This window comes from Hippopotamus amphibius, chromosome 6, assembly GCF_030028045.1.
Source record: "Hippopotamus amphibius kiboko isolate mHipAmp2 chromosome 6, mHipAmp2.hap2, whole genome shotgun sequence".
NCBI classification, from domain to species: Eukaryota; Metazoa; Chordata; class Mammalia; order Artiodactyla; family Hippopotamidae; genus Hippopotamus; species Hippopotamus amphibius.
This window is the reverse complement of record NC_080191.1, coordinates 125,993,376-126,021,147: the sequence shown is the minus strand read 5'-3', so window position 1 is coordinate 126,021,147 and position 27,772 is coordinate 125,993,376. Positions and strand designations below refer to the sequence as shown.

Below are 27,772 nucleotides of genomic sequence, written 5' to 3'. Positions count from 1 at the left end.
CCGAACCTTAGAACCAACGTTTCTGGCGCCTCTCCAGGTCAAGAGGAGGCTGACAGCGTCTCGGCGCCGCACCGGCGCGGCGGCACCGCCTCCAGGTCTCAAGCCTCCAGTAGCAGCGCGGACGCGCCCGCCCCGGAACGAGCGCGGGAAGCCCCGTTGTAACCCGGGATCTAGGAAACGAAACCAGAAGCCACCAGCTTCCTCACCGGAGTCTCTCGGAGGCCTCTCTTCGGGTCACTTAAGGGAAGATTGTGTAAGGAGCACACTTGCCCGCCTAGGCTCGGACGCAGAGCATCGGCCCCGCGCTCGTCTCACCGGGGCTGCGGCGGCCACAGGTGGGCGGGCGGCTTGCTCGGCCTCCTCCCCGGGGGCACCGGGCGCGGGGCTGGCGCGGGTTCCCAGGCCCGGCGAGGGGCTCTGCGGTTACGGGGGAATGAGGGCCGGCGGGCTGCGTTTGAGCTGAAGTTGGGAATGGAGGGTGGGGGCTGGGGCTCCAGCCGCCTCGGGAAGCGACCACAGAAGCTTAGCGGAGACTCAGCGCGGGGCCCGGCTGACCCTAGTCCTATCCCGGCCAGACCCAGCACCTTTCCAAGGCCGAGATGCTTCCTGCCTGAATTCGCCTTGTAGCTTCGAATTCGCTTAGTTCATCTCTCAATAGCGCGGAGCAGCCCTGGATCATGGCCAGAACTTGGGCTCTGGGGTATCTGCCAGCATTTGGGGGTCTTAGAAGGGACGATTAATAGAGCCTGCTTGCTGTCGTCAAACAGTAAGTCTTAATGAGTGTGGCTGGAGCCAGAACTATGCTAGGCAACCTGGGACACCAGAAGAATTGGGAAGACAGGTGGTTTGTGGCAATAGACGCTAAAGCCATTAGCTTAGGAGTCCACCTGCCTGAGTTGAATCCTGCCTGTGCTACTTAACATCTGTGGACTCCCAGAAAGTTTCTTCCTTCATGTTCCTTCCTTGCCTCATCTCTGAAACTGGGTAACGATCAAAATTTACAGCAGTTAGAGTATGACGTGTAACTGCGTCTGGCACTGCAGAAAGTACTCAGTAAACGTTAAAGTTATTACTTTAAATATTTGATCAAGTCCCTGCTTCTCCAGGCTCCCTGTCTGGTTCCTGTGTGGTTTTATTTAGACAGTTATTCCAGCAAGTACTGGCATGGCCACTTCCCAGTTCCAAGAACAGGCAGTCAGTGTTTCTCCCAGTTTAGCAATTTGAGATACATGGTTAGTACAAGTGTCACTTGCTTAGTGTGACATGTCAGGCGATTCAGGGTCTCCTTGTTCTTCCTGGAACTTTCTTAACAACAGAACCTTCTCTTAATACCACCCTAGCAAGTATGACAATTGTAGGGCTTTGAATACTGAACAAACAAAAGGAAATGAAAACTAAATGGAAAGGGAAATGAGTGGGTTTCTGCATTTGGTTAGTAGTGTCATGTAAAAGGGCTGAGTAACAGGTTAGCCAGCCTTCACATCTGTAAGGTTACTGTTCTTTCTGACTGAAGGGAATGAAATAATACTGTACACACTGTTGAATCAACAAGCACCAATTAAGTGTCTTGACCACAGGCTATGCTCTGGCCTTTGAGAGCTTAGAGAGACAGGAAACCTATAAGAACTGTTCCATGTCCACCTCTCCATCCTCTTGCCCGGTGATCTCTCTCTCCTTCTGTGCTCTGTGACCCGCATATCTTCATTCCGTTGAATGATCCAAGCTCCCTCCCTGCAGCCACAGGACTGCTACCTCTGTAGTTCCCCCCTGCCTCTAATGCCTCACCCCACCCAAACCCACACTTCCATAACCTGGTTGATTTTAAACTGCCTTTGGCTCTCAGATCTGACTTTCTGACAAGCCCACCACCACCATCTAAATTAGTGCCTCTATAGTCTTTTTATAGAACCACTATTTTTATTCATAGCAGTAGTATTTGTAACAACGTATTAACTCTCATTTTGTTCTAGTGATTGTTACAGTTTCTTACATGCCCTATGCCTTCAAGCAATATTCCTTGAAAAGAGGCATAAACTTTATACTTAGTAAATATTTACAGACATTTTTATGTGTATATGTGCATTTATATGTGTGCATGTGTGTGTATACGTTATTGCATTTTCTTTAATAGTGCTAAATTTCAAAAAACCAAAGCATTGTAGTTAAGCTGTGCTAACTACTGTGCTTTACATTTTTCAAATTTTGAAAATAATAAGTACTTATAAAAACTCTTGCCTGGCCTAGTAAAAAACAAACAGCCAGGAGTAAATTTGAAATCCATGCTGTCTGCCTTACATAAGAAAGATACCATAAAGATAGTCTTTTAACAAATTTCACTGAAACTTGGCAATTTGTAAGAATGTCTTTTTCCCCCCAGTGACTCAAGGACATGACTGCGAAGGAACTGAATCATGAATCATTCATATGAGCTAGTTAGTGAGCTGTATAACATTAACTAACCATTAACCTCTCTGGGCTTAGGGTCCTCAATTATAAGGAGGAAAGGAACCAACACAAATTTGTGAGGGAGCTCTGAGTTGTAAGGAAAGGTTTTCTAGGAGTAATAAAGCAAACAAACTAGGATAACTGACATAAAGATTAGTTTATGTGTCTTTGGTCTCTTTGGTTTAGTTGCTAGTTCTGTTGATCCCAGTTGATGTAATATCTGTGTTGTTCTTCAAGGTTTACTTGGGATAAAATGCTGTCCCAATGTGGTTCTGAGCATATTTGTTTTGATTTCTTGAATCTAAAATACAGGAGTGAATTTTTATAGGCAGACTCCTATTGCTAGGTTTCTTGCACTGATAATGGCCTCAGCCACCCCTTTCAGTCCCGTCTTGGATGTACGTATACTGGTGTACTCAAATCCTCACCAACATCTTTGCCACCTATTTGTGTGAACCCATCTGTTGTTGCTCTGCTTGTCTTTTACCAGAACCACAGTTCAACAGGTGAAATGCTTTTGCCGTTAGATGTTAACCTTTTTAAATGCATAAAATTTACCTGTAAACATAAAGCTGAACAACATGGAAATTGCTTATTTGTGACTTACCTCAGCAAGTGTTGTGTTCTCCACCTCTGTCTAATTCCTCTCTCCCCCTAGTCTAGTATCTCATTTTTACTTATTTGTAGGGAGTTAGGGATATAGAATTCTGGGATTGTGTTTAGAGCAGTAATGTTGTGCTAAAGTAATTAAGAACACATCCCTATCTTGGGACTCTGAGGAAAATGTTAAGTGGCCTTGGTTTTAGGCAATTAAGAAGTAAATTTGAATAAGTAATCCAAATCTAGTTTATGCCTAGTTTATACGCTTAGTAGTTTTAGGATCTCTCAAAATTAGGGATGTTTGATTATACTTTAATATTTTTGACACAGTAAGATAGAAATTTCAGGACCCCAAGAGATGGGTCAAAGGGTTTCCTGTAATATGAATTGTGGAGCCATAACTGGCTATCACCTGCGCTATTTCTCCTTCTCCTTGGTGGTAGAGGTTTATGATTGTCTAATATCCCATAGCACCAATAGAATGGGTCTTATGATGTCTGATAGAATAAATTTAAGAGAGATATACTTATTTGTATATGGTATATGGTGGCTTAATTTCCTCAGAAGCTCTCATTTAACAGATCAGGATAAGTGTGTAGTAATCAGATTATAATTTGAAGTTCTGTATTTGTCCTGAAGTAATTATGATTCCAGTGGTACAATAAATATATAATATGACTTCATTAGAGACCTTTTTGTTTTAGTACAGGATAAATATGATTTTCTTGGAAGTCATTCTGTGATTTGTTTCTTACTAGGAGTGGTGGAAGACAGTACTTAAAAGTTACCATATTAAATTAATTAACTAATTAATTCAATCAGGACACACAGGCCAGTCATTCCCAAAACTGAGTAATGTTATGTCTTGTAATACACCCATTAAGTTTGAGAAAACCAAAACATCCTTAAAACAGCAAAGTAGAGTGGACGGGGATGAACATGGGAGATATCTTTAGTCCACAAGTGCTTTATTCTACCTGGCGCACATACAGGTTCAGCTGTCACATCACATTTTGCACCAGAGCTTGTGATATACCATTTTTCATGCTTGAGATGTTATGAAATTGTGAAAATTCTAAAACCTACAGGATATTGAGGACCCAGATTTTATTCTGCAGTAGTTTTGCCAACAGGTACTCATCCTCACAAAGCTTATAGTTTTAAGACTCAAAATAATGTGACCAAGTAGGAAGGAAAAGAGTAAATATGAACAGATGAGCTGTTTGAGTCTGTTTTGTTTCCCTTCCTTGGATTTCTGTGCAAGGAGGGAATTATCTCTGGCTTCATGAAAAGTAAATACTCATATTCACAGTCGGTACTTATTCTGCAAGGACTTGGGAACTTATTGCTCTGTTGCTTAAGAGCCTCCACCTGTTCCTAATATGATGCATAGCATTCATGTATAAATTCCCTCTCTTTCTAGCACATTCTTTATTTCTGACTGGCACTGAATTTCCCAGGCTTGAACAGCTAAATGCTAAGAAGAGATATATTTTTCTATTAAAACTAATTTCTTTTCCATCTCAGATGTACAGACTTGCCCTCCAGGAACTATGGATTTTTTTTGCCAATTCAGCAATTTGTGCACAAAAATAGTTTAATTCTAAAAATTAGACCTCCAGGTATTATTTAGGATTTTTCCTTGAACTGAGTGCCCTTTTGACATTGTAGGCAAGGCAAGAATGACTCAAACAGTAGTCCCTTAAAATTGCTAAGTTGGTTAAAGGGCCATATGACATTTTAGGAAAACTAATCATATTATAAAGTGATCCTATGAGAAACAGTAGTTAAATAAAAACTTAAGCTGTTTAGTCCAGTGTGTTGATTAAGGGATACTACCCATTTCTTCTCCAGAATTTATTAGGTTTTAAATTTTTATATATGTTAAGGTACTCAGCATATTTGAAGATAACGGGTGTAAATTTTAATATACAGTCTTTGATCACAGAACTGCATGTTGACAAAAGTAATCGTGGTCTATTATATATAAGAATTTAGTTTGCTTTTTTTAGTTGTTCTTCATATGATAGAACATAAAACACAATAATGGCCTTTGAAAACTTTTGGTATGCTTGTGTTACATGTGTTTATTAGCTTACAGTTCACCTTCTTGAATAAATGCAGAAAAACGTAAATTTTAATCTTTTTGTTCTTTTGGCCTGAGGAGGTCCATAGCAGTTCGTTTCTGACCATTTAATGCTAACAGGGGTTATTATTCTAAGAAAATCCAGGAAGTCAAATCTGTGAAAAAAAACATATTTTTAAATTTATTCCAGGGCCAAGAAAACCCAGTACTGAACTTCCTGAATATATATAATTAAGAGGTGACTATAATTGGAATATTCTTAAGAGTTTTACTATATTATTAAATTGTATGCTCCTAACATGCAACGATAAATCAATAATTTAGAAGAGGAGAGGAGGGATGGGGGGGGTTCTTCTTGGGAACGCCAGATTTTAGTTAAGGATATGGAAGATCAGATGGCTTTTATTTACCATTTACGATAACAGCAGAAGGGGTTAGAAAAGGGGCAGCAAAGACTAGAGAGGGCCTGGGAGGGGCACAGCTGATTCGTATTAGTGTGTGGGTCCCAGATAAAACCGCTGAGTAGCAAATTTTTGCCTAATGTGTTAATTGTAATTAACAGGCATATAGGGGTTGGGATTTAAAGTGGAGAGATAGGAAAAGTAGCGACTGGATAATAGTGGGAAAGACTAGGACAGTATCAAGGCACTAGAAGGCAGAAGTGAGTATAATGTTTTTTATTATTCTTTGTAGAAATAAGCAACACAAAGTTTCAGTTGAATATGGTGTTACAGCTACTACAACCCCTGAGTGCTTGTTTTTAGGCTAAAAGCATGTAGTGATACACTAACGGAGTCAGGCCTTCTCAGATTTGCTGTTGAAGCTAGGTGGAACATGTCCTCAGGACCTGGAATTTCCAGAGATATTTGCAGTAGTGTGACCTGATAGCTAACCTTTCTCTTTCCCGTGCTGGACCATGCCTGGAGCCCACCCCTGAGGCTGGATGCTGGAGTGCTTTGCTCTCTGTAGATTGTGTAGTTTGGAAGGCTCCAGTTTTCAACTAGAGGGCCTTGAGCTCACAGTGTTTCTGTCTTTCTGCCTCACTGGACCCTCTCCTCCCGAGATTTTTATAAACGGTTCTAAATATCCTGGACTGACCTACAACTTGTAAATCCCACTCAGAAACATAGCAGTGCGGAATAGAGTCAAGATTGAAGAGTTTAAATGGCCAGATTCTGGAAGACTAGATGAATAGAGGAATAGCTCATGTATTAGATTATCTTGTTTCAACCATCATATTTGACCAATGTATTTATTATCAGGTCTTCTTTTTCAGAACTGTTTAAATCATGGACAAAATAAGTAATTTAAGTGTTTACTTTCCTCCTATAATATTAAATCTCTTGTTAATGTGTTATTTGTCATAATGTTTTATTCAGTTTCTGAAAGGATAAAATTTGCTTTGTGTTATGTTCCAGAATCCTAAGTCTGGGCCAGTGTTTAGACCATAGAGAAGATATACACAAACATCCACTACCACTAATTTTCCCTTTAAAAATAAAAAAGCCTTAGATAAACCTAAGAAATGTTAGGGTTACTGGGAAATATGTTGTATAATTTATATTACATTTCATCTGAATCATTTCCTTTTCTGTGTGCATTTTATATACAAAAAGACTATCCAAATCATATTTAACAAACAATGAATTTAAGATGCCAGGACACTGTAATAAAATGCTCAGATACATCCCCACTATATATCTCAAAAATTCACATGTGGATAGGTTTAAATAAATACAAATCTTTATTTTCTTGCTATTTTTTTCTCAAGAAAATTCTAAATAAGATGAGTATTGACCAAACATGTAATAAAAGACTTTGTCTTTTAAAAATTTTAAGTCCCCAAACATGTAATAAAAGACTTTGTCTTTTAAAAATTTTAAGTTTTTGAAGAGAAAAAAAAAAATCACATGGGAAAAATATGGAAAACAAAATTCTGTTTTCTAAAGGATCTCTCTTCTCTATCTTTGTTTAGATAGCCAAAGAGATGTTTATCTCTCCCACAGTGCCAGCCTTGCTACATATATTAGATACTCTTTAGGACCAGAAACCTTCACTTTCCTTCATGAAGTTTCATGATTTTTCTTAATGTTTGCTATACTAATTTAATTTTATTAACAAAACTCAAAACTTTTAAAAGGTAAATTTATATAATATTAGCTATTTTCTTTGCTGTAAGCTTTAGGATGCTTCAGATCACTTAAAATTCATTGGGTCATGTTCACAATTACCTTTTAACTCTTCAGCTTCATATACACAAATGTATGTCTTTGTATGTATATGTGTGCATAAACGTGTAAATAAGTAGAAATAGAATATGTAATACATATAAATATGCATATATAGAGAAATAACTAACTTGTCAACAATATGAAAGTCCTATGAGTTTGTAAGTTATTCTCAGTTGCATTTCACAAATGCAGAAATCCATCCATAATTCATATGCTCTTTGATCTACTTGAGCAGTTGCCCATTCACTTATTTTCTCCTTGTATAAATTCCCCCTGGAATTCCTGAAAGTGGGATCATTGCTCTGGTACCAAAACCCCAGAGATTATGAGCTCCTCATTTCTTGAATCTGTGACCTCCTTTATATGTGTGTGTATTTACTATTGTTTCAACAGTGGTACCTGTTAAGATGTGCCAAAATCTGACATATCATTTAAAGATGGGCCTTTAAGTCACACTTGCAGTGTGTTTCCTTAAGATCTGTTGAGTCTGATCCTGTTGCTTTCACCTCAGGTTGGGAGTTGGGGCTGTGGGCAGAGCCTTGAGAACTAGAGAACAAAGAGCTCAGCCACCTTCCTGAAGCCAAGACACAGAAGGGATGGTTGGGGTGGACTGACTTGTGATATTGCAGAGATGTGTGATAATTTGGGGCATGCTGTGGTGTCTGTACGGGGAAAAGCCCTGACTCAAGTAGAGGATTCTCTGTTGCCTGAATTTGCACAGTGTCCATAGACTCCATTCTACTGAAGTTATTACAAAGCCAGTGATGGAGGAGAAAGTGGGTGGGGGGTGGGGGTGGGACACAACCCTGCCTTCCTGCAGAAATCATAGGACTTGAGTGGTCTTTCAAGGCCCAGGATAGAGAAACAGAGAGGAAATGTGTCAGACTGAAAGTCTGGTCAACTTTTTCTTCTACATTGATGCCATGTCCCCATTGTTTAAAAATAAACTATTTTGAATTTACAGTTAGTAATCCATAGGAAAGAAAGGAGAATCTGGCGTAAATGGAGTGTCCACTGGACCATAAATTCCATGAAGGCAGGGCCAGTGTGGCCATAGAGCCTGACTGAGGGGTGACACAGGAGATGACAGTAAATACTTTCCGGCTGGGGTGGCTGCCAAAGGAATGAGCTGAGAAGCACAAATGTGAAGAACTAGGAAACCAAACTATGTGTACATATATTAAGATTATTCAAACCACGCTGATTAGCAGATAACAAAAGTTACTATGTTTGCTTATTGTAATTAAGTCTGTTATGATTTTTGTAGGTCAAAATCAGTCAAATACTGGGAATCTCCTATGGTTCAAACTGAATGGGGTAGTTCCAGAGTAAGCATAAAAAGGATATTTAAATACTGAATTATATGTATTATTTTAAATAGTTAAAACATAATTCTTATAGCAACAATTATAGATATCTTTAAAATCACCTATAATCTTTCCATTACCAAACCCACATCCAACTAGTTTCATTTACCTGTTTCTTCACAGTCTAAATGTAGTTTTAAAACAATCTATTTTTCCTAGTGACAACAAAATCTAAGTATGGAAGAGACCACTCATCAGGCATATGTGAAAACTAGAAATTCAGCCCCAGTAACTTAGCTACCTATTTTATCCAAAGGGAATTTGTCTGAAACAGGATTCTACTGCAAATTAACTTATAACAGGCACAGCTTTTGTTAAGTGAAGAAGCCACTTTGTTTCAATATGACACAAGAGCATATAAATGAAATTATCTAAGAACAATGCATTTTTTTTCTGATATGTATTTTTTAAGAAGATATATGTTTTCCGCTCCTTGAATTGCAGATGTGAAGATGAATGCTCCTCACCCAGGAACACATTTACCAGGTGGGTATCCCCCTGAATATCCTCCGCAGCAGTCCCAGGTAAAACACTGGCTTAAAGAATAAAAAAACAGAATTTATCAATTATTGATATTCCCCAAAGGGTCTGTGTGTCTGTTTGTCTCTGTGTGTATTTTAGTCATGTCTTTTATTAAAAGTGCAATAATGAAATTGGCAGCCTAGTTCTTTATTTTTTTTTGACCATATGTTATCATAAAGATCATTAAAATATTTTTTATTTATACAGGATACTAAAAGAATAGTGTTAATAAAAATAGTAGTGAGTTGACATTTAGCAAATAAAATAGAAGGTTGCACATAAATTAAACCCCAAAATACACATATTAAGTAACAGATTTTATCAATTCTCCATTCATTCTGAAAATTTTGGTAATGCAATCACATTTAGTAGATTTGTCTCTGGGTAATTTTGAGTCAGTTATTATTTGGGGTTAATTGTGTTTAGTGATTGTCTTGCAAAAGAGATGACTGCTTAAGTCTGGAAGCCTCAAGCAATAGCAGCATAGCTACCTGGAATAATTCTCATTTTTATTTTGTAACATGCAAAAATGTGAAAGCTTTGCTTTTATATACATGCTCAATCATGCCTTGCCTTTCTAAGAAAAGTAACTGAGTCATATCGTTATATACCAAGGAATATATTATTTCTTTTGAACCACTGCATAGAAGACTTCACAGGTTTTCATTTAGACAAGTGCAGTTATCAGCATCATCAGAACTTTACCAGACGGTAGAGTCCATGGTGCACACCCATATTTGCAAGCAGGCAGGCTACCCACATCTTGAGAGACTGTCCTGAGGACTTAGGATCAAAAGGAATCTGGTTTGGCCACAAGGGTGTATGCATTTTGTATTCTACTTGGAGCAAACAAATCTGCTTGGGAGCTGAATGGCTTGTTTTGCTGTCTAGCCAGAAACCTCTCAGTGGAGCCTGGATCTCATCCAGATGTTTGCATTTAAGAGAATGTGAAGTAGAAAGACTCCCAAGACTAAGATGATAGTTCTCAAAGGTGCCTATACTTAAGTATTACTTGTAAACTGCTGAAAACACTAGTGTCAGGGCACTATCCTAGGAAAACTGAAGCAGAAGCTCTGGTTGTGGGACCCCGGAATTGGTAATTTTTAAATTTCCCAGGTGATTCTAATGTGCAGCCAGGGCTGAGAACTGCTGCTTTAAATTTTTATTTGGTTGGTGTTTAGAGAATAATTAGCAAGTGTATAGTGTGCACCCAAGGTGCCTGGAGGATATTTTAATCCACTCATAGCTAAATAATAGGAGATGATACATCATTAAGTTAGGTTATAATCAGACTTGAAAGTTTGTGAGAAAAAGAGCTCAATTTTATTTCTCAAGTCCAAGGCCAATACAAAACACAGGTCTTTTAGGACAATGATGGTAACAATAGTGATAGATTAAAATTGAGAGTTTATTGTGCCTAATGTGGATTAACTCATTTAATTCTCAGACAGTATTATAGGGTAAATACTCTTAATTATCCCCGTTATGCAAGTGGGAAAACAGGCACAGAGAGGCTGGATCAGTCTTCAAATTCTGGCTTCTGTACTTAATAGTTATGTGGTGGTTTTAAGCAAGTTGCTGTACCTTCAAGCCTCAGTTCTTATCTGTAAAATGGGCATAATATTTTCTAATTCAGGCAGTTTGGAGGTTTAATAAGAGTATGTGTAAAACACCTTGCACAAATGCTTTACAATTAATAAATGACAAATATTTGCTGACTATGAGATTAATAATATATTAAATCAATTGGCTTTAGGTAAATGAAAAGGTACCCAAATTTCAGGTTATTCTATATGCTTAATCCATTGATTTGGGAAATAATTATCCTCTCCAAGAATCTTGTGAAGATTTAATACTGCTAATAACGTAACCAATTAATTCACATTTCCTCCCCCTCACTGGTTTGCTAATGGTTTGATCTTTGCACTGTAGTCAGTGATGTTTAAAAATAGATATCTGTTAATATTACAGACAGTACCCAATGGGTACATCATTGGCTTCCTTTTGCTTTCAAGATAAAGACCAAAATGCTTAGTTTGGTCCACCAAACCCAAGGGGCTCCCCTGCCTGCTCTTTAACTGTCTCTTAAGACTGTCTCTCTTCTATTCATAGAGACTGGCCTCTTTTCAGATTTTTAAAGGCCCTGTGTTTATTATATCAGGGCTTCTTTCTGAAATGTTCATTCCCTGCTGCCCACCTACTCAACTCCTTTGTATCCCTTAGATTTCAGCTGAAGGTGGTTCTCAGGGAGGCTGTCCCAACTCCCTCCCTTTCTCCCCATCCAGACACCTTCCTTTGGCACGTGTAGTCATAAAACCCTGTCCCTTCTATCAAAGCGCTTGTCTCTGATTTTAGTTAATCAATTAATCACACTGGTGTTGTAGATCCGTAGAGTAAAGGGTGAGTATAAAGTTTTCTCTCCCATTAGGCAACAAGGGCAGAGACTGCATTTGCATTTCCCATTTTAAATCCCAGTGCTAGGTACTCCTAAAAACTTTTTGCAAGATATAACACAGATCATGGAACTCAGTCTGCTGTTTAAAATTCCTAAATCCTATCAATCACACTTGGAATAAAATCCAAACTCCTTAAGGGGCTCCCAAGATGAATCAATCCTATTTCTTTACTGACAGCTGTTTCTATTCTTCTCCCTTATAATGTCCCTCTTTCTCAAATATGTCAAATTTATTCATAATGTCAGAGATTTTGTATTTGGTATCCCTTCCTCCTGAAACATTTCTTACCACATCTTCACACATACTCCTTGCCTTCTCAACTTTTAGGTGTCAACCATAAATTTTTATCTGTCTAAAGTAACTGATTGATGCCTTGCACTTTCTCCCCATGTATTTCCTCCATCAGATAAATCTGAAATCTTTTTTAAAAAAATTATTTTCTGTCTCCCAGAAGTTGCCTCTAAGCTCCCTGAAAGCAGGTTGCCTTGTTGATAGCTGTATCCTCTGATTCTAAAACAGACCCAATCACATTATAGATCATCTGTAAATATCCATTTAGGAAGGAATGAATTATAAAGCTATATTTAAAAGACATTACTATGAAGTTTGGTCTGTCTTCTGAGTCTTACCTTTTAATGGTGTATGTATTTTGTCATCAGCATTCCACTTAAAAGTATTTACAATTTTCCTATTTTAAGTATTAAATTTTGCATAGCCTTAGCTGTTAAAATATTGTGGGACACAGTTCTTTGAAATTCCATTCCATTCCTATGGAACAGCTACTCTGCAGACTATTCATTTAAGTTATAAAGTTATGAAGCTTCATATTTGTAATCACAAATTCATGTGGAATAGAGTATCTACTGTACTTACTGAATTTCTTCTACTGTGCTTAATAAATACTTGAGACAGTTTTGCCTTTTATACGTTTTTACCTTCCTTGGTTCTCAAATTGTATTTTCCAGAGAGCTAAGGGTGGTAAATTGTGAAATTTAAATTTGTAACCTAAGTATCATAATTGAACTTTTTTTTTTCACGTGGAGGCTTTTAGGCATGGAAAACACCATGGGTTAAAAGTTCAGGCAAATTGTTAACCCAGAGGAGTTTCTGGACCATACTGGAAGGAATGACATGCCTTTACCTCTATACTATGGTTTCTCAACAAAGGCACTGTACTATTTGAGGATGGATAATTCTTTTTTTTTTTTACGGCACTGTTCTTGTCCTTGTAGGATATTTAGCAGCATCCCTGGCTTCTACCCACCAGGTGCCAATTCTACTCTCCAGTTGTGACAGCCAGGAGGGTCTCCAGACATTGCCAAATATGCCTTGAAGGGACAAAACTACTGTCAGTTCTATCCATATAGAACTGTGTGACATACGTCACTTGTTAGAATTCTAGAATTATCATTTTTTACAGGGTGGTTTGGTCCTAGAAATGCTGACTCAAAGCTTATTTTGGGCTTTCTACTCAATGCCATCCCTCTTTTCCAGGAAGCCATTCCAGAATTTTTATGTGCCTGACTCTAGATCATTGTTGACTTTCTTTCACTTTCTTAGATGTCAAGCATATTTTCATCTGAGTTTTTGAATGAGGAGGGTAAGGCTGTGAGGCAACTCTGTACACAGCCTAAAACCCTCAAAATAGAAGTGGACATGAAACCATAGGTATTTCATTGAAACATCACTGAAGGATAAAAATACAAACCTTAAGCTTAAGCTTCTTAGAAACAGGATTTCTGAGTGGAAATTGTAGTTTGTAGATAACTAGGGTAATCCTAAAAGACTTGAAGTTTGCATTTTTTTTGTGCAGTTACAAATTATTTCACGTGTTCATATTTCAGGACCTCCCGAATATACTGGCTATCCTGGCCCCCAGGCTGGCTATCCTGGCCCCCAGCCTGGCTACCCTGGCCCCCAGCCTGGCTACCCTGGCCCCCAGCCTGGCTATCCAGTCCCACCAGTCGGCTATTCAGGCGCTGGCCCAGTCGGCTTTCCTGTCCAACACCAGGCAGTGACCAGTCAGCCAGGTGCGCCTGCAGGAGTACCATGGATGCCAGCACCACCACCACCATTAAACTGTCCACCTGGATTGGAATATTTAACTCAGGTAATTCAATACATAGAAGACTCATTAAAAACAAAACTGTGCTTCCAGTTTACTTAATGAGATTAATAATTGACCAGTTCACAAAAGTCTGAAATGGTAAAACATCATTTTTTGCTAACAGATTACTTTAACTTCTCGGTCAGGTTTACTTTTAAAGCAAACTGCAGATGTCTTAGAAACTGTATTGTATGTGATCTTGAATATAATCTGCAATAATAGCCAATGGCAAACCTTTATTAAGCACTATTGTCCAGGCTTTGTTCCTAAGTATAATACATGTATTGGCTCATTTAATTCTTTTAAAAAAATTCTGTGACATATAAGTGCTATAATTATCACCATTTTACAGAAGAAGAAACTGAGGTCCAGAAAAGTTACATAATTCACTTAACATCAAAATGCAGAGGCAGTGGGAATGGCTTTTTACATCTGGAATCTTGGTTCTGGATCCTGTACCCTTTAAATCCCAAAACTGAATAATTTCCTAGGAGTTGGAAAGAAACATCAAACTCTATTTAGTGTTGATTCTCCATAAGTGGTACCAAGAAAGGAGTTAATAATGTGTATACTATGACCTACCTTTTATTATAATTAAGAAAATTACATTTTTATCTTGCTTTTGTTCTTCAAAAGACCCAATTTTATTAATGCTACCAATAAGAAAAGAAAATTCCTGGATTTTAATGTACTACATGATAGCTTATCTCAGCAGTGTGAGGTTTAGTATTTGTTTGCCATTAGAAATCTGGTATGTTAGTTTTCAATAATTGAAGCATCTCTCTTGCACTCTGCACTAATGTAAATGAAGTGTCTCTCTTGTACTCCACACCAGTTTTCCACAATGTACTTGGGCAGCATAATAATATAAGAATTTTGGTAGTTCCTAAATTTTCTAAGAAATACCCTAAGTAGATTTTTTTAAAAATTAGGCCCTTACAAAATATTTGGGGGAAGTTATCACCTACTACAAATAATAATATCAAGTATACTTAGAAAGAAAAATGTTTAGATTTGCAGAAAAAAGTTCTTTAAATGGATGAAAAGGTCAATATTTCTTAGGCCCTTTCTGGAAGGAACATTTTTTTCTACTTTTTATGGGGATTCCAGTGTAAGTCAATTTTTAAAAAAAATTTTTCAGTTTATTTATTAATTGATTGGCTGTGTTGGGGCTTCATTGATGTGTGTGGACTTTAGTTGCAGCGAGTGGGGGCCACTCTTCGTTGCAGTGCATAGGCTTCTCATTGCAGTGGCTTCTCTTGTTGTGGAGCACTGGCTCTAGACACACGGACTTCACTAGTTGTGGCACATGGGCTCAGTAGTTGTGGCTCGAGGGCTCTAGAGCACAGGCTCAGTAGTTGTGGCACATGGGCTTAGTTGCTCCATGGAACGTGGAATCTTCCCAGACCAGGGCTCAAACCCCTGTCCCCTGCATTGTCAGGCCGATTCTAAACCACTGTGCCACCAGGAAGTCCCCCCAGTGTAAGTCAATTTTGACCTGAATTTGCTCACATTAATAGTGAACATGTTCAATAGGTTTTTTTTTTTTTTTTCAGTTAAAAATATATTTATTAACTTTAATTTTATACCTGGAATTAATATAAAGAATTATTAAATATTGATAATATTGATAAATGTTGATAATTGATTATATACATTCTTTTCAAATATAAAAATACTAATGTTAATGTGTTTGGCTTAATAACATATGATACATGGTTACAGCCTAATGTTTTTTTTTCTTTTACTATAATAGATAGATCAACTATTGATTCATCAGCAAATTGAACTTCTGGAAGGTATGTATTCATTTATTTATCATATTTCTAGGAAGAGAGGACATTTATGCAGATAAAGGCATATCACCAACCACAGATATAACACCTTCAGTGATGCTGGAAATTAAACCTGGATATTCACAAATGTCTGTCTTCATGATAATGAGTTGATAAGGATTATCAGCAGCTCATTTCTTGAAATTAGGAGTCAAGTGGTAAGATACTATTATGCTGGACATCTCTCCTCATGATACAGACCCTAGCTTAGAAGGAAACCAATCAAACCTTACTTTTGTTCTCCCTTCTCTCTAGAAATCACTTCAGTGATTCTATCACTTTGCCTAACCTCTATCCCTTCAACTGTTTTTTCCCCGGTTTGTGACATCCTTGAGATTGTCACAGAGCCACATGCCATACTTCGTTACCTCAGTACATTTCCAAAGCAAGTGAACTCTTTGAGTTTGGATAGACAGGGATGTTTTGGAAAATTGCATTAGTGCCCACAGTTTCTCTTGAGAGCTCAGATGAATCCTATAAAACCTTTGTTCCACGGACTGTGGATCATCACCTTGCACACAGGGACACTGCACTGGATGGTACTGACCAGCTGGCTGAGAGGCCTGACCTCCTAGAACATCACTGCTGCTCCTGTGACAGGGGCTTGACTCCTACAGATGTTTCCTTAGGTCCAGCGCTCCTCAGGTACAAAGCAAACTTAAGAAGCCACTAGATGTTTCAGGACTGCTGCCACAGGAAAGAGAACCTGGGTAGATTCAAGAACTACAGTGTCCTCCTTATAGGTATAAAGAGTTCAGTGAAAACTCAAATAGATTTTAGAATATATCTATTAAATCTCTCTTCATATCTCCACAAAGTTCTTTTCCACTGATAGAAATTGTGACCTGAATTGTACTACTATAGTAATATGGTTAATATTTGGTTAGAATATATACTTGTTGTTTGTTACATGTAAATTACTTACGTACACTGTTAGATTTTATAATGTTCTCATTTTTATTAGTTTGTTTATACTATGTTTTCTCTGGAAAGGAGCTCTTTATAGTATGATAATTTGTATTCTCAGTTTTTTTAATGATTCATATTAGGGAATTTATTTTTGATATTATGAAAACCAAAAAAACAGACACTTTACATTATATAGCACTCCATTTATAGTTGTTAGATTTATAAGTTTTATATATATATATAGTTGGAAAAATATATGTATTGACCATGAAAGATAAACTTCAAATTTAGTAGCTATAAATTCTTCAGTTTTTGAAAAAGGATGTCTAATTCTTTTGTTTCCTTTTTGTCTCAAATTGAAAGTTTATATTTAACATTATGAACAGCATAAAGAAATGAAGATTACTCAGTTTATTTTTAGCACCTGAGACTACGCCAGGCACTTATACATTTCCCAGTTTAAAACTTAATAGACAATAAAGATGTAACCATAGAATTATTTTGTTTTATTTGATTTCATTTTTTAAGTAACTAGAAGGAAAATGATTGCTTGTGTAAGCCCACTGATCTCATTTTACAGATAAACAAGCTGAAGAATTTTGAGATTAAGCTACTTAATGAAACTCTTAGGTAACAGATCTCATTTCATGAATCAGTTTAATTTTTTTCACATGAAATATTTGACTGGCAGACATTGAGGTAAACGGTGGTTCTTTTAAAGTCAGAGTCAGGGCCTGAGTCATAGCAAAGACACTTAAGGGATGTCATGGTGATAAAATTTGTGAAGAACATCTCTATCTCACTAAAAGTCCATCCACACCAGGATTAGAGAGTGATTTTTCCCTCCATGTGTTTCTTCTAATTGCACATTATTTTGGTGGCTTCTGACATCCTATGGCCCATGTGAATGAGGGCTGTGGACAAGTGGGACCATTAATTGCTCCTTCCTGGCTTTAAGCGAGGGGAGGTTTCCAAAGTGTGGCTCAATACACAGGAAGCCCTTTAGTAGGAGACCACGCGGGTGTCAGTATTTAGCACGTCGGTTTCCTCCGTGGAGAGATTAGCCCCCTCTAAGGTACAGAGTTCACTTAGGATGCCAGTGGTCTAGATATCCTGCGACTTGCAGCCTTGGTTGCCAAGAGCCTTTACCCCTTGTCTAATACCATCTCCCACTTCTGAACAACCACCGCTGAGCTAAGCAAGGGTGCCCTGGGCCCAGGGTGACGTTCTACCTCACCTTCCATTTTCACTGTCTCCCTTTTCACACGTGCATTGAGAGTAAGCCCTCTCATACCTCCTCACACAGTGCAGAAAGAGAAGCCGTGACCGTAGCTTAGAAAACAAAATCTCAAGCCAGTGTATTTAATATAGTATTGTAAGGTGCATAAACACAGCCATCATCCTATATTCCCCTCCACAGCTGAATATGTGAACAAGTAGATGTCTTCTGCATACACCCAGCACGACTGTGACCGTCAGCAGCACTGCACCATCCCTCACAGCACAGTCTCCCTTTCTGACATGGGTCTGTGGAATTAGGAAGATAAGAGTTGTTTTCTTTTCCATGTCTCATATAGGAATTCCTAATTTCTCTGTACCCTCTCCTCCATTCCCTTTGCCTTTTTTTCTCTATTTAGATCATCTCTAAACACCTTTCTTTTTCATCCTCCTGTGTTACATGACGTATCATCTAAAAATGGTATAACTAGATATTGTAGTAACTTAGGATAGACTGATTATTCTTTTAACACAGTAGTCTTAATGATTCCCTCTTTTATGTTTTTAGTCTTAACAGGTTTTGAAACTAATAACAAATATGAAATTAAGAACAGCCTAGGACAGAGGATTTACTTTGCAGCAGAGGATACTGATTGCTGTACCCGAAATTGCTGTGGGCCTTCTAGGCCTTTTACCATGAGGATTCTTGATAATATGGGCCGAGAAGTCATAACTCTGGAGAGACCACTGAGGTGTACCAGCTGTTATTTTCCCTGCTGCCTGCAGGAGGTTGGTGAGCAATTACCAGGGAAATTTTTACAAATAGTTTGCAAAGTAGTTCTGTAAGAATTTTCACCTTATTAGTGAATTTATATAGTCAAAAGAGATTTAAAGGAAAAGTGGTTCACAAGATATTAGTTTCATGCTTGAAAGTAAACTGCAGGAAGGAAGGCAGGTGGAAACGACTGAGGAGTAAGTCCCATGTCCCTGAGCAGTGTGCCCCCTGGGGGTGAGATCACAGATCTCAGAGACCAGACTTCTTGATCTTCAGAGAGAGCTGAGAAGGTAGGGCACCTTGGTCAAGTCCCTTGGTCACTTGAAATGACCATGAGGGCCTGGCCAAAGCCAGAGGAGGGCCCCATAGAGAATACCCTCACATGTCTTCCCAGAGTCAAGTGGGCAGAAGAGTGAGGAAAAGAACAGATGGGTTCACCTCATAATTTTAGCCAACCTACAAGGAGCAAACCTAGGAGAGGCTCCCTCTGAGAAATTGCAGCCCCTGTGTTTTTCAGTTCTCCATTTGAAAAAAAAGGTACCACGAGGGTGAGTCAAAAATTATCCGCACTCTGGCTGTAGAAAGTTTTGATTCACCCTCGTATATCTGAGTCTCTGTAATAGGGACATGCGAGCTGTGAGCACCTTCAACTCCATAAAGACCAGGTGTCTCGTTCATAGTACTTGACACCCCTCTGATAGGGAACACAGATTTCAGGGGAGATGCCAGGGCACAGAGTGTTTATGGGAAGTCAGCCTCTGCCTGCATCTCCACTGGCCTGAGACTAGTGCTGCCTGGGTCACTCAGTCGTCCATATGGGAAGCCGTGAGAACAGGGCAGACAGAGACACAAGCACGTAGAGATCTGATGTCTAATACTGCACTTATTTTGAAAAGATAATTGCAGTTGTTCATACTGAATTATTTTGTTTTCCATGTCGATAGGTTAGGTATAATATCTATCATGAGAGTATCTGAGGAAAACCGAATTTGATGGAATACGCTCTGCAATTTACAGAGCACATTAACATATATTATTGATCTTCAACAGCCCTAGGAAGTCCTCAGTTACGATGAGCATACTGGGATGCTCTCAAAGTGGCCCAACTGTACAGCAGAACGAAGACTATAGGCCCCAGTTTCTTTCCGTCCTAGCACTATTGCTACTCATATTTGAAAATCGCCCCAGTGATCAGAGCTCTGTCCATACATCTAAACCACTGTTTTTTAAGTAGTTTAAGGAAAGAGCTCTTAATAATTTAGATATTTTTCTTAAGTATGGAAATTTACAAATATGTGACACCAGTAAAGCAGTGTTTCACAGTGGAGTGCATGCAGCCTCCCCTCATTTGTGTCTCTTCTCTTCCACTTTATAGCTGGGGAATCTGATACTAGTTAATTAAGTTCTCTGTTCCTTAGTTACTTTCTCTATAAAAAGGGATAATAGTACCAACCTGGTAAGGATGTGGAGTGAGTTAAGTGGTGCTTAGAACAGTGTCTGACACTTAGAAAGTATTCGGTAAATGAGTGTTCTTATTAGACATTGTTATGATTAAAATTTATATATCCTTTTGCTTTTGTAGATAGAAATCCAAGCTCCTCCTGGTGTACCAGTAGGTTATGTTACTCAGACCTGGCACCCATGCCTGCCAAAGTTTACAGTTCAAAATGAGAGGAGAGAGGATGTACTAAGAATTACTGGTCCATGTGTTGTCTGCAGATGTTGTGCAGATATTGATTTTGAGGTAAGAGATGTGATAATGTTTGTAGGTTTTGCTTTCCTAGTATAAGAATAATACAAGCTGGGAGGATGTTATATTAAGTGAATATGTATCTTCTGATATCTCAAGAGGGACTCCATGTGCTCATATATTTATCTTTAGTCTGAGAGATGGTTATTGCTCTGATTAAGCGTCAGTGTTGACTATGTTAAATGGAAAAAAGAGAAGCAGAGATTTGTAGTCAAATAAATATAAACAAAGCATCTAACATTTAAACGTGGTGGTTTTCATACAGAGGCACTGTATATTATCCATTTTAAGTGGAACATTAACCTTGTAGTCAAACCTGATTGCCAAAGCATATGGTCCTTCCTTAGTCTGAAACACAGGCTGCCAGTTCTCTAAGCCCTCTTCAAAATCTCTGACATCTTTGAGTTTGTACAAAAAGCCTGATTTTGAAAGAGAATTTTAACAAAGATAATATAAGATGTACTACACAATCATGCTTCTTTATGATCTCTCCTTTATCCTTGTATTAAATTCATTCATTAGAAATCACGATATATCTGTGTATTTACTACCTGGAGGAATTTCATCCCAGCAGTTTTTCAACAAATGAGGCCCAGACTTATGGCCCAAATTATTTAGTTGCCAATGCTTAGAAGTCGAGAGATTATAAAACTTAATCTTTATACCATGATTCTCTTGTATAAGCATAAAATCTATTAAACTGGACAATTTCCACAAAAGGACAAAAATCTAAAACTGAGCAGGGATGCCCCATTATGATAAATGAGATGTGGGAACTCTGCCACTGTCCCTTAACTTCCCAAGGTTTTCCACTTCACAATGGAGCTTCATTCTTTTGTATTATCTGCCTGGCTTTGCTAGTCATGTAATTTCTAATTCCTCTGTTACATAAAGATGGATCGCTCACCTCGTTGACTCCAGTGTCTAATAAGGCAGACAGGCATTTCTAAGAAAAGTACATGTGATGTAATGGAGACTTTATAAAGACTCTTATAAAGGATGCAGTAGTGTGTGGGAGGGATATAAACTATGTATGTTTAAAGATTTTATAGGTTTATATATAATAATAGTTCTCTATGTAGGGGTTATCATTCCCATAAAACATCCAGAGGATTAAAAGGTAATTGTTGTTTCAGGGAATATTAATGGAAGTTTTGCTGACATATATTTTATCTACGAGGGTGAGTCAAAAATTACCCACACTCTAGCTGTAGAATTTAAATTAACTTTTAGAAAAGACAAATACATCATTTATCAACATAATCTTGCTTTCCAATACACTTTGTCCATCTGTCAACAAGCTTTCATATTCCCTCATTAAAAAGTGTTTTAGGCTGAGCTGTGAGCCATGAATGCACCACTGTCTTCAGTTCTTCATCAGAAGTGAATCTTCATCCTCGTAGGGCTGCTTTCAGGGGACCAAACAAGTGAAAGTCCGATGGAGCAAGATCAGGACTATAGGGAGGATGCTTTAACACCTCAAAACTGAAGTTTTTGCAGAGTGTTGACAGTGTGGGCAGAAGTGTGCGGACCTACATTGCCATGTAAGAATGTCCTTGGATAGCAGTCCTCTGCATTTAATCTGTGGACGTGGATGAGGTGTCCGGCTCCTTCTTGATGGCTAATACTTGTGTGACCTTCCTTGAACTTCTCTATCCATTCATATACACTTCTTCATAACCTAACACTTTCTCCATACTGCACACAAAGTCTTCGATAAATAATGGTACCAGGTACACCCTCAGACCACAGAAAAAGAATCACTGCACACTGCTCTTCTTTTGTGCAGATCACAAGTGGGGCATCCATTTTTGCTTGCACCGCAGTTACAAATGAACTGATGTAACACATTCACACCTGCACAGCAGTGACTGGGGAGACAGTAGCCTTGAAGAGAAAGTGCTGATACAACAGTGCAGCCAACAGAAATTTTAATAGAACTAGAGTGCAGATAATTTTTGACTCACCCTCCTATGTAAAATAAGTAAAAATATTGGTGCAGTAAGTCATACTGGAGTGTGAAACATATCTAATGATAAGCAAGTTAGAAATCATTCAGTAACCCTTCTCAATGGATACCTTAAAGCATCTGTTATATGCAATGAATTAACTTCTCTCTTGTGCATCTAGAATGGTACTAACTAGATAACACCTTTGAGGGAATTGAGAAAATAGTACCTTGAATCATTTTCTGTATGTTAGATAATAGAAATTTTGAATGCAGGAATTATTAGTATGAGGGACCACTGTGGAACATGGACCCCATTATTCACTTTTCTGTTCCTTTCCTTTAAAAAATTATATGTTCTACTTCGTACATGAATTTTTGGTGAGTTTTTGAATTTCTTGCTATAGTAATAAAAAAGGGGAAATGTTAATATCTGGTAAGTCTAGTAGTAGGACTATGATGGCTGCTAAATTATCTTTTGTATATTTCACTTAAAATTTTTTTTCAAAAATTAAAAATACTTGAATTAAAAAATAAAATGTAAGGTTTTATTACTAGCTCCAAATGCTTAGATGATAGCTATTAGCAGATAAAACGTGAAGGTATGCAATAGGGAATTCGTATTAGTCTGTTTTGCCACAGTAGCGTAAGAAATAATCCCTAAAGCTCAGTGACTTAAGAAAACAGGAATTTATTCTCATGCTTGTGGGTCTGAAGGTCAACTGATATATCTAGGCGCAGACAGATGGCTCTGATTTAGGCTGCCATTTGGTCTCATGTCTGCTCCAGGTATGTTCATCCTGGAGCTGCAGCAACAGCAGCTGCCTGGCTCATGCTTTTCTAGTGGTGATCACTGGAGAGCAAGACCAAGGCCAAACCACTCAGCCATGTTTAAGATCTCTGTTCGTGTCACATCCACTAACACTCCACTGGTCAAAAAGGCACGTGGCCAAGCCTAATTTCAATGTGCAGGGAAGTATATTGGGCTTACAGAGGGAGGGGATTGAAATGACAGCCTGATGAATAGTAATCCATGCTATCACAGTGTTCATATTAGAAGTTTACTTCAGGTTTTAAAGAACTTAACCACCAACATCCAAATAAAATGAGTCAACCCTTTCTAGTTTCCCTACATTTATGTAGCTGGTGCCAACCTGAGCTAGGTCTTCAAAGGTTGTTGCCAGCACCTGTGGTACCTTGTGCACATTTGAAAAGACACTTCCCTTCCTGATTTGACACAACCCTGCCCAGCCCCCACATGCCCAGTTGGCGAGGTGCACTTCCCCTGGCTACAATCTGTTTAGCTCTTTATCATGGCCCTGAGCTTTCCTCAGGCAGAGCTGTAAAGTTAGAAAAACTTTACTTTGGAGCTATTTTTTTTTTCATAGAGATTTCCTCTTTTGTTTTTCATCCTCCTCCTGTTGTCGAGTCTTACCCCAGTCTTTGACCTGGGATATCTCATCGGGTTACTTACTGGTTACTTTACTTCACTCAAAACTGTCAGTCCTCTTTTCCAGGCTCTTGTCATTGCACATCTTCCTACTGACAGTGGGTGATAATAGGGCCTCCCATCGTCTTTAAAACTCTGCCTATATCAACTCTCTGTGCTTGTATTAAAGCAGAAGTCAGATAGGAGTTTCATTTACTGCCTTCCTGATGGCGTCTAGAAATGTCATCAAAGAAATATTTCATAGTTGTATCTTTTCCTGCTTAAATTTTATTTTAGATCTATTCAATTAATCGAGTACCATATGTCTTAATGGAGAATAGAAAATGTTAAAATATTTCAGCTAAACTACTTTCCTATTTGTTCTCTGTACCAAAGAAGCAGTTTTTTTAAATGAATCTATAAATGGATATAGGATTCTACATGCATGTAATGAGTCATATAATGTTCATAGTTATGAATGGCATATAATTTTAATATGATATTTGTTTCATTTTACTCCTGCTTGGAAAGTAGCTTTACTATTAGTTTTCTACAATTCTTTGTCTTTTTTTTTAATTTAGATTAAATCTCTTGATGATAAATATGTGGTTGGCAAGATTTCCAAGCAGTGGTCTGGCCTTGTGAGAGAGTTATTTACAGATGTCGATAACTTTGGCATCCAGTTCCCTTTAGACCTTGATGTGAAAATGAAAGCTGTGATGCTCGGTGCATGTTTCCTCATTGTAAGTTTGTTCTTGCTAATCTAGGGTACAGATGGTTTCTTTAGTATCATTCTGAAATGATTTGGTAAATTTTACATTTTTAAATGGCCTTAAATTTATAGGTTTTATTCAAAGTGGTCCTATTTAATTTTAGCTCTGAAATTCCATTTTGGAGTTCACAGGTGACTAGCTTCTCTCTGGAGGGTCTATGCAGTTTCACATCATAACAAGAGGGTCTTATATGTTAAGGAGAGGCTCTGGTTTTAGTGGGTTTTTTAAAAAAAACAAAACAAAATCGGTGCTTTAGCGAAGAGTCTGAATCTTCCAATGTGTTTAAAAGAATAAGTCTCAGTGAAAGAAGGAGATTTCTGCCTGATTCATTATAAATTAAATCATCTAATACAGAAATACAGATTGTAACAAGAGTCTACATTAAATCAAGCCTTAGATAGAACTACCAATTGAGAGGATATATATGGGATAGAGCAATGATTTTGAACTTGTCTTCACATTAAATTACCTAGGGAGCTTTTAGTAGTAGGCCGTACCCCAGTTTAACTAAATCAGAAGCTCAGAATTAAAAGTTTGTGTAGCTCCCCAGATGATTCCATATACAGCCACTCTCAAAGACTTCTGGGACAGAGCAGTGGTTTTCGACCTTATCTGCATAGTAGAAACACCTGGGTAGCTTTCACTCTCGCTATGTCAAGACTGTACCAGATCTAGTAAACCAAATCTGGAGGTGGATCCAAGCCTTCAAGCTGTTCGAGCTGTCACGTGATTCCAGTGCAAGCAAGGTTTGGAGCCACTAGATTAATATCTTAAACATTGACATGTAGATGCAATCAGGAAAAAAAACTAAAAAGTGAAACAACATACAGAAAAAGGATCCAGTTACTTCAACACATATCAGGAAAATAAAAGATAAAACACAAAATAAAAAGAGAGAGAAACATCAGCTTAATGTAGTTCGTAGGCCATGTTTGGATACTGATTTAAACAAACCAATATAAAAAGACATTTACAAGACATGCAGGGAAATGTGAACATTGGCTATTTGATAATATTAATGAATTATTAAGGCTTTTTTTTAAAGATTTGATGTTGTTATTGTGGTTGTGCAAAAACAAAACAGTCCATATTCTTTAAGGGCACTGAAAGTATTTCTGTATAAAATGATATGGTATCACAGATTTGCTTTTAAATAGTGGGGGTGAGGGAAGGTGGACATAGGGGATGGAGTGAACCAAGCTGGGTGAGTTGTCATTGGGACTTTATTATACTATTCTATCTAATTTGGGACAGGCTTAATATTTTCTATATAAAGTTTTAAATATAACCGTAGCTCTATTTAAAAATTATGTTTTCAATAAGTGATTATTTCACATGAAAAGAAAATTTTAACCTTAACCTTGGGGAACTGCTTAACCAAAAGTTTACACACCATAAACAAAGATATGGTATATGTAGGGCAGAGAGAGTAGTCTGGGGTGTTTGGATAGATGAGAAATGGGATTGCAGGGGCGGGGGGTATGGTTATTAGGAAGTGAATATGGGGTAGATTGGACAACTTCTTACAGACCTTGGGAAGATACTGAAAATTGTTTAGTTAACTGGTTAGTTTTAAGCTAGGTATAAATAAGTTATAAATCCAAATCCTGGTGTCTGTGTGTAAAATGGATTGAAGAGAGGTAAAATTGTAATAGTGCAATTGCAGGTGAATGGTGATAAAGATTCAATTAGTTCTTTGTAAGGAGAAAAGGAAAATGATCGATGTGAGAGAGGTAAAATCCACAGGATCTGAGAGAAGTTATAGGGGAGAGGGTCTGGTTAGAAATTGATGGAGGAAGACAAGCTGAGGAACACAGTGGACAACAAGTTTGGAAGAGAAATCATAAAACTGGGCCAGAAAATGCTAAGATGTTATTTTAACTCTAAGGTGGCTGTATTTCTCTGGAAACAATCTAAAAATAGTACATGGAACTCCAGTTGCAACACAAGTTACATTATTAGAGAAGGAATACAAAAAGTTGAGGAAGAAAGATTGAAAGAGGAACATTCTAAGAGGCATGAGAAAAAGCGAAATTTACAGAAATTACCAGAGGATTAATTAAGGTCATGCAGGAATCAGTAAGTGAATAGAACTACAGGATTTAATTGCCATTAAAATGGAAAGCTGAAGCTGTCAACTTTCCCAGTCTACCTATTACAGTTGATTTTTCTTGTTTAGCAGATATGTTATTGTGTTTCATCAGATCTCTTAAGCATTTATGCATCTGAGAGTTGATCTCTGTTTTGTTGCTGAAAATCCATTTCTGTACTTTGTTTTTATCTAGGACTTCATGTTTTTTGAAATGACTAGAAATGAGCAGAGAGCAGGAGTGTGGTAATGGATTCATTGAAATCTCAGAAAATCTGAAGTCCATATATTGATTGGGACTATATAAAGGAAAAACTGCGTGGATATTTTTTCTTTATGTAAATGACTTATTGTAGCATATGTGAATTACACTGTGATGCCTGAAGCTCCAGGTATATGATTTTACTTTTCAAATTAAAGTTTATTTTCTGTATCACTTACTTACAAATGTTTTTATACATTTTCTTTTATACATTTTCTTTTTCATTGTGTATTTTGGAGAAAGGATATGGAAATTTTTACATTTAAACCTAACTTCCTATGATGAATTGCTTTGAACTACAGTCTCTGCTTTATTTTCTATTTGTATACAGCAAAATTAATTAAAGCCTTTTGAAAATTTTAATATAAACATACATTATTTTATTAAATCGTTACAATTTATTTCATATATAACAACTAATGTTATTTTGCAAATACCGTATATTCAAAAAAGTTCAAAATGAATATAATTTCAGTTTTTACAATTTACAAATTTTTTTTACAAAAAAATTTCATATTTTACAATTATGTTCAAATAATAACTCAATATTTTATTGTCAAGGGAAGTAAAATGTATTTTCTTTTTGTTCAGAAAATTACACTACATTTAACTTCTCCTATAAGCTAACCATCAACTATAAACAACATTTTCATATTGACAAGACTATAAATTACCAATTTTTGATGATTTTTCATGAAACAAGAATGATTCTGTCCCAAAGAAGGACACATTAAAGACTCATTCACTCTAAAACTGGGATGATATTGTAATTTTTGAAGTAATTATTTATATATGGGATGGTTAGCTCCTGTCCTGTATTGTATCATTCATGGAACATGATAGTTTTCAGATCACTCAGGTGTTAATTAAATAGAACATATATATTCTGTCTGAGTATAAAAGTCTATAGTGGTCTATAAGATTATTTTTACCAACAATCAAATAACTAAAATAAAAAGCTGCTGATATA

The 27,772-nt window shown here is 37.5% G+C and overlaps 1 protein-coding gene across 5 annotated transcripts; it reads left to right on the top strand.

The window, feature by feature from the left end:
- Positions 1–27,772, top strand: LOC130855439 (phospholipid scramblase 2). 5 transcript variants are annotated; one of them, XM_057739112.1, is made up of 9 exons: positions 1–253; positions 5,322–5,369; positions 9,174–9,215; positions 13,552–13,817; positions 15,571–15,613; positions 18,345–18,565; positions 20,134–20,295; positions 24,260–24,421; positions 26,737–27,772. In XM_057739112.1, exons 3-9 carry the CDS (start codon positions 9,182–9,184, stop codon positions 26,788–26,790), a joined length of 942 nt encoding a protein of 313 aa, XP_057595095.1. In that variant the 5' UTR covers positions 1–253; positions 5,322–5,369; positions 9,174–9,181; the 3' UTR covers positions 26,791–27,772. The 5 variants fall into 5 exon arrangements, with proteins under 5 accessions (XP_057595095.1, XP_057595094.1, XP_057595093.1 ...); XM_057739111.1 differs by having other exon boundaries at positions 1–335; XM_057739110.1 differs by lacking the exon at positions 5,322–5,369 and having other exon boundaries at positions 1–335.

Bases quoted from the DNA above. Each gene is read 5' to 3' on its own strand.
- LOC130855439 (XM_057739112.1), top strand. From the start codon at position 9,182: ATGAATGCTCCTCACCCAGGAACACATTTACCAG. The intron at 13,818-15,570 runs GTAATTCAATAC...TTACTATAATAG, and splicing joins GATTGGAATATTTAACTCAG to ATAGATCAACTATTGATTCA. The intron at 20,296-24,259 runs GTAAGAGATGTG...TTTTTAATTTAG, and splicing joins GTGCAGATATTGATTTTGAG to ATTAAATCTCTTGATGATAA.